Source organism: Dermatophagoides farinae, chromosome 5 (genome assembly GCF_024713945.1).
Source record: "Dermatophagoides farinae isolate YC_2012a chromosome 5, ASM2471394v1, whole genome shotgun sequence".
NCBI lineage: Eukaryota > Metazoa > Arthropoda > Arachnida > Sarcoptiformes > Pyroglyphidae > Dermatophagoides > Dermatophagoides farinae.
In genome coordinates, this window is record NC_134681.1 from 380,497 (window position 1) to 393,888 (window position 13,392).

The 13,392-nt window shown below is 26.7% G+C and overlaps 1 protein-coding gene across 5 annotated transcripts; it reads left to right on the plus strand.

Moving 5' to 3' along the window:
• The first annotated feature begins 1,947 nt into the window (after nt 1-1,947).
• On the plus strand, nt 1,948-9,838 carry LOC124498792 (uncharacterized). 5 transcript variants are annotated; one of them, XM_075731014.1, is made up of 3 exons: nt 1,948-2,572; nt 6,946-6,987; nt 7,053-9,838. In XM_075731014.1, exon 3 carries the CDS (start codon nt 7,097-7,099, stop codon nt 9,224-9,226), a length of 2,130 nt encoding a protein of 709 aa, XP_075587129.1. In that variant the 5' UTR covers nt 1,948-2,572; nt 6,946-6,987; nt 7,053-7,096; the 3' UTR covers nt 9,227-9,838. The 5 variants fall into 5 exon arrangements, with proteins under 5 accessions (XP_075587129.1, XP_046918563.2, XP_046918564.2 ...); XM_047062605.2 differs by lacking the exon at nt 1,948-2,572 and adding an exon at nt 6,462-6,712; XM_047062607.2 differs by lacking the exon at nt 6,946-6,987 and having other exon boundaries at nt 1,958-2,572.
• The last annotated feature ends 3,554 nt before the right edge of the window (nt 9,839-13,392 follow it).

The window sequence follows — 13,392 nt, forward strand, 5'->3', positions numbered from 1 at the left end:
TCACTTACATTGATTGAATTATATTGTAATTGTAATATAGACCAGATTTATTTTTATCACACACACACAATGATGTAACCGCTAATAATAACCACACATCTATATATATGGGCGTTGGTGTTTATGCTATGAGTGAATCCAGAATTTTTTTTTTGTTTTGTTTTGAATCAGATTCATCGAAATAATGAGATTTACTACACCAAAGAACCGGTTATGACGTATATATTTTTATTTTGGATTTATTCTTTTAAATTTTTTTAATTCATTGTAATTTGTAAACTTTTTTTCCCCACTAATTGTCATCCAAATCCAAATTTTATGGATTTTTTTTTGTTTCATTTATTCACAAATGAAACAAATGAAATTATCAAAATAAAAGAAAAATAAATTCATATTGATGATTGATTGATCAATCATCAATATGAATATAAATTCCGGATGTTGTGGGATGAATTCTAAATCGATTAAATAAATAATATATAATATATATGTAGGTGTCACGAAAATAAAAAATAATAATAATAATAATAATAACAGAATCTTTTCATTGATTCAGATTAGAAAAGAAAAAAAAATCTTCATTTGATGTTATAAATATATCCGATTTTTGTGTATGATATTTTCCAATGAAAATATATCTAAATAAAAACACAAAATAGCATTCCTTATGGTCATCGTATATATGGATAATAAATCAGATTATTATTATTGGATGAAACATGAATTTTGATTTCAATTATAAATTTTATATATATATATATGGATATGGATTATAACCATTTATATATATTTATTTATATAATGACAGAATATAATTCAAATTGATTCAAAAAGATTTTTGCACAGATATTTGTGATGTCTGTTTGTGTAATTGGCCAACGTGGCGCCAACAACAGAGATTCCAAACAAACATTGATTACGTCATTTATTGATAATTATCAAAATCGATACACATGCGTATGAGAATTTTTCATAACATGATAACAGAACAATAAACATCTATATCCATCCATCATCATTATTGAAAACAAACAAACAGAATATCTTGTTAGTGAGAAAACCATATATTTTCCTATGTAGGTGTGTGTGTTTGTTTGTTTCTATTTTTTTTCAGATTTCTCAAACATAATTTTCAATAACAACAACAACTGATGATAATAATTTTACCCGGATAAAAATAAACAATAGAAAAATCAAACATAAAACGTTTTTGTGTTGATTGTTGAATTTATCGAGAATTTTTTTTTTTGAATCATTCTATAGAATTTACATTTTTTTTTTAAATTTTATAAAATGGAAAAAATTATCAAATTTTTATATGATGATAATAATGCCGACTCTTGCAATGATAATGATGATGATGATAGTGGTGGTGGTGGTAGCAGTGGTAGCAGTTGTGGTTGTGGTTGTGGTTGATTCAGCATCAATCACAATATATTGGTAAAATACAAGCAAATGCACACACACACGTACACAATGTAGATGTATGCAACATGCATTTACATGAATGGGTAATATTAATGATATGTAGATGTAATCAAAAAAAAAAAAAAAAAATAGTGAAATATCAAACAAAACAAAACAAAAAAAATTAAGCAGATAAAAATTGGTAGAGGTAAAGAATAAATGAAAAAAGTTTGATGAATACAAAAAAAAACGAATCGAATAGGCTACCAAACAAACAAAACAGTAATAAACGCATGCGGATTCATCATCATCAAATATTTTATTGCTGTTGGCTGTTTTTTGTGTGTATATATGTGTGGTGGTGGTGTTTTTATTCAAATTATACAATCTATACTTGTTGTTTGTCAATTCAATCAGATCAATCAATCAAATAGAACATTGCATCTATAGACATATTCAGATATTGTAACGTAAAAAAAAAAAAAGAATCATTCACATACATACACACTTAATTTTTGCCAACATTTTTCTTTGTGCCACATATATATATATATGTATAACATATACAGAAGAATTGAATTGAATTGAAATCGAATTTAATTTTGTGTGTGACATAGAGAAAGAAAATAATATTCTGATGATTCTGAAAAAAACAAATTGAAAAAAAGCCGCGATCTTTTTGTTGTTGTTGTTGTTTTTATTCAAATTATACAATCTATACTTGCATACATATACATATACATATATGTTGTCGATCATCAATTCAATCAGATCAATCAATCAAATAGAACATTGCATCTATAGATATATTCAGATATATATATTTTTTTTTCTCTCACCAAATAGAGACAACAAAATATATCCAAATGACATTTGACAATCATTTTTGATTGATATGCATACACACACACACACACGCACACATATCGATTAACAGACAAAAAAAAAGTTTTTTTTAATCATCAATTAAATTAATATATATATAACATTTCCTTTATTTTGATACATTCGTTAACTTTAAATGGGAATCCATTTCATTTGTCGATCAACTAACTTTTTTTTCATATTCCACATATTTTTTTTTCTTTGTTAATTTTTTCTATCTCATCGAAAAACAAAACAAAACAAAAAAACATCAACATAGACAACTATCATCGAAAAAAAAGTAAGTAAATTTTTTCAATTTTCTCATATAATAAACAAGTAAGCTATCAGCAACTCGAATCACTCAATTCAGCTCAATTGGTAATTTGATCCATATGTATATGAAAAAAAAACAAAACAGAATTTTTGTCTCCATCATTTGCGTGGTTGGAATTCTCTCTCTCTCTCTCTCTCTCTCTCTCTCTTGGCTTATTATGCTGAAAAACCGAATAATATGGGAATTAAATTTTTTGTCATTAATTTCAACAACAATTTTTTTTTTGTTTTGTTTTGTTTGGTTCTAGTTTCCGGCTAATTATTATTCTATCTCCATATATATAAATATAAACACTTTAATTTAAAAATCATCAAAAACATTCTTGAATTCTAAAGAAAATTCTAAGCTTATGATAAACATAAACAAATACTTAATGAATATAGAATGAAGAGCTAAAAATGGAAAAAAGTCGAAAATTCTATTGAAAAAATCGGGTCAATATTTTTTTAATTTTTACTTTGATTCGTCGTCGTCGTTGTTGTTGTTGTTGTTGCTGTTTTCGTTAATGTCATTATTTTTTCTTTTTTTTTCGTTATTTTGGTTGTTATTTTCATCGAAATCATCATTCACCCACTGAATCCTTATATATATTTTTCATATTATGAAAAAGATGATGATTCGTTATAATTCGTGTGCGTGTATGTGTATATATATGTGTGTGTGTGTATTATAACAAATTAATTTAATGATGATGATGATTGTAAACAAGCAAATACTTTTGAATAAACAGATGATATTAATTAATCGATTCATTCACCAATCTTATCATCATGTGAATGGACATCCAAAAGAGTTGTTAAATGTTTACAACAACAACAACAACAACAACAATAACAACAACAGCAACAAAAACACAGGAATTCAATTTAAATATTTATTTATTTATTGAAATGTTAAATATAAATACATTTATGATTGATATTGGTTAAAAGAATCATAATTTTTTTTACCTCTATTTTTGTTTTTGTTGTTTCTATGCTATCATCATCATCATCATCATCATCGTATATGAGTGTTTTATTCAATTGTTCTCTTTCTCTCTCACTCTCTCTGTGTGTGTGTGTGTGTGTGTTCGTGTCGCTTACGGGGATTTCCGTAATGTTTTCATTTCAACTCATTTCAGTACAATTTGAAAATAATTCAAACGCTCATTCACTCATAGACAGAGAGACAAGCTGTCAACAATTGTAATATATTTTTCAATCAAAAAAAAAATTACTTTCGTTGACAATCAGGGATTGCAATCGACTTGAATTCTATTTTATTTCATATTTATCACCAATAAAATAAATAAATAAATAATGGCGATGATGATGGAAGAAAAAAAAAGAAAAAGAATCGGGAAAGGAAATGAAATTTCATCATTTTATCAATAATAATAATGATGATGATGATGAGAAACAGAAATGCTGAAAAGAATTTTCCCGAAATTTCTATGTTTCTTTGTTGCAATACAAATAAAATCCTGAATTCAGTAGCCATGAGTAATGAAATTTGTTCTAAATTTTTTTTTTTTTTTTGTTCAATTTCGCGAATATAATTTCCCATTGATTTTGTCAAAATCCCACTATGGATGAATCACTGAATTATATGTATCAATCAATCAATCAAAAAAAAATTGATAATTTTCTATTTTATCATTGAATTTTTCTTGTTTTCATTTATCATTTTGCATCAGATTTCATGTGTGTGTGTGTGTGTGTGTGCCCCACAAAAAAGGTGAGGCTAAAAATGATTGGTCATTATATATACGATACGATACGATAAATTGATTTTTTCCACACATTTTTTTCTATATTTGATTTTCATTTCAATGGAAATGTAACGAAAAAGAAAAAAATAAATATCAAATGATTGCTCCCACAATCATTGATTGATGGAATTCACACGCACACACACACACACACAGACATATCAATTATTTATCATCAAAAATCATTATTATTATCGCTTTTGGATATATTTATATTGTTGATAGTTTAAATTGATTCAATTTTTTTTCTGTTTTGTTTTGTTTCCATTATATTCCCAGAATCATTATCATTTAGAATGAATGACCAATCAATCAAATCAATCAATCAATCAATCAATTATTCCTGGAAATGCCTGTGAAATTTGATATAGAAAAAAAATATTTATATATAAAAAAAACAAGAAATCAAAACAAAGAATAATAAACATTTTGATTAAAAAAAAATTGTTTTTTCTTCACAAAAAAACCTGTGAAATAATGATGATGATGATGATGATATGAAGCTTTTATGATGATGATGATTATGATGATTGTTTCTCATTCATATATAGAGATATCAATGGCCTGTTTGTATATATATTAATATATACCCACCTTTATTCATTTAATGTATTTTGATGATAAATATTTTCAAATTTCAGTGCACACACACACACACATTCATTTAGATAAATGTGATACAAAAATGATAATTGTTGTTTATGGATACTTGTCCAGAAATATCCTTGTACAGAAATATCAAAATAATAATAAAATGTACTGTAAAATGTACTAAAAACTAAAACTGACCATTAAAAATTTTTTTTTGTTTTCATTTTATTGATATGTGTGTGTGTGTGTGTGTGTGTGCACACCGTTCGTTCTTTTTTTCTACATTTTCCACAACAAAATAATGAATTGAGAAAAATTATTTTTGTTTTTTCGGGATTTTCCGCCATTTTTCAATCCACCATTTTTCGAGATCGAATGTATGATTTATCAATAATAATAAACATCATCATCATCATCATCGATGACAACAACAACAACGACAACAACATTTGTACTTTTAAATCAAATTTATAAATTGGAAATCGCCCAAAATACTTGTACGATTGTCAAATCCATATATCTACAAAAAAAAGAAAAAAAAATTAATTTAATTTAATTTGCGCATTTCTAGGTTCCGTTTTCGTAACCTAGTATACCTGTTGCATATGTATGGCGTCGAAAAAACCCTCATCATCATCATCATCATCATTAGCATTTATATACCTGATTAAATCCATTTTTTTTTTTTGATTCTAATGAGCACATAGCAAATTATCATTGATAGAAAAAAAACTGTTATAATCACTGCCATCACCATAATGATAATGAATATGGAAAGATACTTTGAATATCATTCAATGAAATTAAATACAATAGAAAAAAAGTTTTTTTTTTGTTTATATTTCGAAATGAAATTTCAATTTTTTTTTCCTTTTAAATGTCAATGAAAATTCTAGGTAACAATCATCATCATCGTCATCATCATCATCATCATTAATGATCGTTGTCATCATAACTATAGTTACAATGTAGTCATACGATGATGATGATGATGATGATGATGATGATGATGATTTGATTTGATTTGATTTATTGGTTGAAATGATTTGATTGAATGAAAATTCTTTTTTGTTTGTTTGTTTGTTTTTGAAAATTTATTAAACAGCAGCCCAAAATCTGAATTAATTTACTCGATTTTTTTTTGTTTTGTTTAATAATTTCCATTGTTTCTTTTATTCATTGAAATGAGAAACTTTTTATGAAAAATAATTCCCAAACGCTTTGGCATATGATATTTTTACAATGATTATTATATAGATAATCACATTACATGGTGATGATAATGACGATAATCATACACACATACACACACACACAACCATCATAATCAAATTGAATCAAAAAAGATTTATATATGTGTGTTGCTTTTTATTATTGCTGACAAATTGAAATCATCATCAGCAATGGTCATGATGATAGTTTTAATTCATTATCACCATAATTTTTTTTTTTTGCAAAGCAAATGCCACATATATAGATTGTTTGTTAAAATGAAAATATATGAATAGAGTTACAGCAATAGCCACTATCGATTGTATCGATTTTAGCGGTTTTACTGTAGCCACTTGTTGTTGCTGTTGTTGTTCATCATGTGTATATTCTCATGTGTCACACATTATATATTGTAGCAGGTTTTCGAAAATAGCCAATATATATTGGTTTTCAGTTTATCGTTTTTAATTTCAATATATTCCATAATGGAATAATGATATTGAAAACAATGTCAACATTTCAACATTTGTAGTGTTTTTTACTGAATGGTAACTAAATTGTTGTGTTTATTATTATTCCACTAGTCTTTATGTGATCACTTTTGTTCAATGGTTCGAATTTTTTGCTCCGTTTTTTTTTTGCAACAGTAATTTGCTTTAATCATCATCTTCATTTGATTTGATTTGATACAATTACCTCAAAAATTCATATCTATTACATCGTGTACCATTTTTTTTTTTTTTTTTGATCAAAAATTTATGATATTTTTTCGTACATTTAGCAAATTATTTTCTACATACATAAGAAGCAAAATTTTTAACTGGTTTGAACTTGTTCTAATATTTTGTCATTTTTTTTAATTATATTTTCTTTTTATTTCATCTTTAGGTTTGCTGCAAACCAAATATCATTGATTCTTCTTGATTATAAATATGGATTCAATGAAGGATAGCGATGCGATCGCCGAAGATGAATCATGTTCTCTCCAAATTATTCCATTTGAAAATGATTGTGAATCAACCGACAGACAATTAATTTCAATCAATCATCAAACTTTCGATTTACGTGATAAACGTTTTGGTATTTTGAATCCAAGACAAACAAAACGATTGAAGAAAATCCTTAAAAAAGAAATGTCTTTGATCGTCGATTTTGATTCCGAAACATCTTTTGACAAAAAAATAACGAATTATTGCGCCTATCCATTGCATATTTTTTTACAAATAATTGGACAACGTTTGACTGAAAACAATATTACTTATCGTGATATACGTCTTAATGGCGGTGCAGCGTCATATGTTTTAAATAATAGAAACAAAACCATTTACAATGATATTGATATCATTTTCAATGTAAATCTTCAAAATGAATCGTATTTTGAGTCGATTCGTAAAAGTATTTTTAAACTTTTATTGGACATTTGTGCACCAAACATTTTAGAGCCTGATATTCGTCTTATAAGAGAACAAGTATTAACCAAAATGGTTAAAATTTCCGACAATGATACACGTTGGTCATTATTCAGCATCAAGAACTTTAAAGGATGTACTATTGAAATCAAATTTGTTGATAAAATTCGTCGACAATATGAATTTAGTGTCGATTCTTTTCAAATTATATTGGATAATGTTTTAGATGATCCATGTATTGCTGACACAATTATCTGCGAAAGCGTTTTTGGTGACTATCACGAAGCTATATATCATCTTAATAACAAGTTTATTGTTACGAATTCTCCTGAAAAAATTCGTGGCGGTGGTTTATTCAAATATTGTTTCCTTTTAGTTCGTGATTTTAAGCCTCTGTGTCATGAAACGATGAAAAAATTAGAACCTTATATGGTATCACGATTTTTTATTGATTTCACTTATTTCGAATGTCAACGTGACAAATTATGTAATTATTTGCTCACTCATTTTGGAAACGATACCATGTCGAAATATCATTTTTTGACGATTTTCTGTTCGGTTTTGAAACGGTCATTGAAAAAAAATTTTAATCAAAAAAAGATAATAAAAAAATACATGGAAATTACGACTATTTGCTTTTGCACTTTACTTCGAGAATTTATTGATAATCATCAATTTTTCGATCAACATTTAACAAATGAAAAACCTGTTAATGGATACGATTCTGTTAATCAATGTCTTAACAAAGAGCTTGTGGTTTCAAATCAAACTACTCGTCCGATTCTCGTTACATTTGTTTTCGATAACATACAACCAAACATATCAAAGCTGAAACGGCAACAAAATCTCATAAATTTTATCAAATGTCATGATAATATTTATCCAAAATTCGGTGGATATTCATTTGCACTTTTGCCAGCCAAAATATTCCATTCAATCAATGCAAACAATCTACATTCAAAACATGAACATTTAAATCATTACATAATATCGTATAGTACATTGTATAAAATGGATCATATGTTTTATAAATTGAATAATGAAAACATTTATCAACATGAAATAGAATGTAATTCCAATCTATTTATTGATCAATGTTCTTCATTCAATTCGATACAAAATTTCATTTATGAATATCAATCCAATGAAATATTGACAAAACGTTTGCCAGATTCATTGTTTCCTGTGGATTTTTCCTATTCAAACATTACTATTGATAAATTTTCACAAATTCCATTCTCACCACCGAAAAATTATCGCTTATGTATTTTGAATAAAACGCCAATAATATACAATGAATCAATTGAATCTGGTATTATGAATAAGTCTATGATAGTCAATAACATCATCAAATCATTATCATCATCATCATCATCATCATCATCACAACATTCATCATGTGGTTCTAATGTGATTTTACATTATGATCATTCGGAAGAAACAAAAATTTCATCATATCAAAAGCGGCCATTATTGTCAATCAATTCATGGCAACAATCAATTACGATTCCATGTGATGCAATTAATTCTTCATATCCATATCAAAATGTTTGGAATGAATACCAAATCTATTCATCACCATTATCAAATCAACAACAATTAATTTCGAATACATTGTATGAGCCATCTTCATACTATGCTTATTATCAATGAACAAAAAGTCAACTCTTTATATGAGTATTTCATTATTAATCATTTTTTTCATCATCAATCTTTATTGTGATTTCATCCAACATCGACAACATTGTCATACGCACATATATACAAATATATTGATTCAATAATTACATGATTAGGTAACAACAATTTGTAATTCTCTAAACTTAAATTCCATCAATTATGTGGTTACCTCGTTTCCAATAATAATCATTATCAAATTCAATGAATTGCAGACATTTTTTTTCTCAAAATTCATCTTATTTCATCTATCTCGACCTCTGTGTTCTGATTTTTTGTTTTCGTTTATAACATTTAAACATAGTCATTCTTTATCATCATCAGCATCTTTTCATACCGGTTATTTTGTCATTCCGGTTTTTTTTCAATCCTTTCATAGCAATCAAACGAATCAATTATTCAGTCATTGTTTTTTCATGTTGAAGTTGAATTTTTTTTTAATATTTATTGTGGTTACATAACAAACAAACAAAAAAATGATAATAATAATCGATCAATTGATCAAAAATTTCAAATTTTTCTTTTTATATACTATGGATTTTTCAAACTTGTTTTGATTTTTTTTTTTAATAAAATGAAAAAAAAAAATTCTTTTTGTTGTTGTTGTTGTTGCTTTTAATTCGATTCACAGTACCGAGATGGAAGCACTGTAGTGTTGGTATTTTTTTTTTAACAAGAAACAAAAATTCTATAATATAACGATCATCATTAGAAATTGCCGAAGAGAAAAAAACGAAAGAAATATAGATATATAGAGACATTAACATTTTTGATATTCATGTCTTTTTTGTTTGGTATAAAATAAGGTTCTTTTACCTTTGGACCTATGGACCGACGATGACGACGACGACTACAACAGCAACAACCACAACTGTAAGCAGATGGTATTAAGGTGGGTGAAATTTTTTTTACATACATACGAATACCGAATAAAAACATTTGCGGCATTTTTTTTTTGTAATGTCAATTCAAACATTCGTCAGTACACACACACACACACACACAAACATGTATAAACAAACGAAACAACAAAAAAAAAAATGGCTTGAAGGCACATAGCATCTTTTTTTTTGCAGGTAAAAAGGCAACTAAGAGAATTCTTTCTTATTAGTTTTTTTTTGTTGTCGTCGTCGTTTTTCTTCATAGATGGTGATGATGGAAATTTTTACTACTTGAACATATACAACTTTTGTATTATTATTTTTTTTCTTTTTGTTTTTTTTTTGTTTATATGTTCGACACCGGCAATAAACAAAGATCATCATCATCATCGTCATTAACGTGTTAAGGTGCATTTTTTTTTGCATTCGTATACGAATACCGAATTTATATGTCTCTTATGTATATATGCCAATAAACATATCTGATGATATCTGTTCAATGTATATATGCTATTGACTTGTATGATTCATTTCATTTTTGATGTTTATTTGTCGGCTTGTTCCTATAGGATTGGAATCAAGAATGTGTGTGTGTGTATGGACCAAAGTAAAGATTTGTGGTGACCTGTTTTAAAAATATTGATTATGGATCAAAACAGTTATATATTAATACGGAAAAAAAGAGACAAATCAATTTAGCTGTCATCAAATTCGTAAAATTTTTTGTTTTCAAATACAACGACAACCAACCAACAAACAAACAGACAAATAGCAATCTAAATACATTTAGATTTATGGACAATTAGCATTACGAAAAATTGTTTGTTATCGAATTTCATGAATTCGATAACAAACCATATGTTTGTGTGTACAAATAATATATAGACTATATAGATTGTGATTGATTATAATTGATTGATTGATTGATTTGGACACGCTTCATCATTTATTATTGTAATGACGACAGTTATCGTTTCAATCACCCATTGATTACCACCGTCATTGATTTTCAGACGAAGCCATTAAAAAAAAAGTCATATGGGTCCCCCAAAAACAACAACAACAACAACAACAAAATGGCCCAATTTTTTTCAAAGAAAAAAAGGGTGTTTGTTGTTAGTTGTTTTTTTTTGCAACCCGGCAAAAAAAAAATCGTCTCCAATGTACAGATTTAACACTAAATAAGACATAACTGATAATTTCTTCAATTTATAATATATCTTGTTTTGTTGAAACTATATAATAGTTTGACCTAAATTTGGTAAATCGAAACTAAAAAAAATGGTAATCAATACCGTTATGCACGTTTTTTTTCAGCATGAGAGAGGCAGAGAGCGATATTGGATATTTTCTTTGAATTCCAAATGAAAACATTTCCAAAGAAAGAATTATTATTACTTTTTCTACAGTCTCGGTCAACATCAAAGAAATTTTTTATTTTCCACAACAACAATTCAATGAATTGAACATTGGTAACATGATCCATTAATGGCTACTGGTTGTTGATTGTGTGTTGTTATTATATGGTGGTAACAATGGTAGTGAAAAAAAATATTAGAATTTATCATGGCAATTAAATCAATGAATTGTCATTAAATGAATAAAATTAATTAATTTACATATGTACATGTAGCAATGTAGATGATGCACATGATCCGATAATCAACAAGAAGAAGAAAAAAAATAAAAATATAACAACAACAAAGAATACAATCTGATAAAAAGTTTTCTCATTTCATTACATTGAATAAAAAAAAATGAGAATAACACATAAATAAAATTAGAAATGAATGAATGAATGATAATAAAATTTCATGATTCAAGTGTCTGTTGGTGTTCAACAAACTAAACATTTGTAATTTGAAGATTTTGACTAGAATAATTTCATCACAGATTTGGTTTCCAATTCCCTCATTCACCCCGTTTATTAAGTAGAATTTATCCACATGGTTTTATCATCATCATCAACAACAACAAATTTCTAGTTCTTGGTTAACATCTAATAAGAATCTCAGCATCATTGCATTTTTTGGAATGACCAAGATATTTTATGGCCGATGAACATCCAAAGATAGCTAGCTAGCTAGAGAGAGAGAGCGAGAAAGGGAGAAAAAAAACTCAAGTAACGGTCATAACTATCTTGTTGAACTGATGTGAGTGTGTGTGTGTGTGTGTGGTCAATAAAATTTGAAATAATTTACACTTGTTACAACTGAACATGCAAAAGTTATTATCGTTTTTATTCAAAAAAAAAAAGAAAAAGAAAATTTCCCAACTAGATCTGATTGTATTGTATACAATAAAAACGAATGAATGAATAAAATCTATTTATTGATTCAAATTCTTCATTGGCTATTCTAATTCAATTTTCTTTTCTTAATAAATTCCAATTAAATGAAAACAATTTTTTTTTCATCAGATTTATTCATTGAATAAATTGAATTGAATGGCAACAGAATTGACTTTTTTGTGTTTCACAATCGAAAAAAAAAATTTGATTGTGAAACACACACACACACACACAAACACACGGACACAAATACAGATCCATATAGCGTAGGTTAATCATGATGATGATAAATATCATAAATTACACATGCACGAAGAAGAATCATAAAAAAAAATTTTTTTTTGGAAATGGAAAAAAAAAGTTTGCTGTCTTTATTTGAGAATCTGATGATAAATCTGAAAGAAAGAAAGAAAAAAACAATATATAAATTTGATGACGCAAAAATGATAAATTAATAATGACAATAAAAAAAAAAAAATTTTCTACGAATCATAATTGTTATTTGATATATGATTTTGTTTCTTATCTTTGTGTGTGTGTAATATCATCGGTTTTTTTTCAGTGTAAATCCGGATTGGAAAAAAAATTAATGATAAATAACCAACAACAGTACAATGTTCGCCTCTTTTTTTCTTTTTGGTATCATCATCATCATCATCATCATAATTATGGATCAAACCAGATGTTATCAGTGACGATGAAAAAAAAATCCATCCGCCAAAAAAAAAAAAATTGAAATTTAATTTTGACTTTTGAACATCAATAACAATGATAATAATGTTAGATTCTCCGATAAGTGTTATTCTTGATTTGAATGGAGAACAAAAAAAAATAGAGTCAATGGCGACAATAACAAGTCATAAAAAAAAATTAAATATAATTTTCATTTTTGTTTAACACTCATCATTCCATCACATATTTGATGATGGATGGTACATTTATAATGAACGAAAAAAAAAAACAAAAAATTG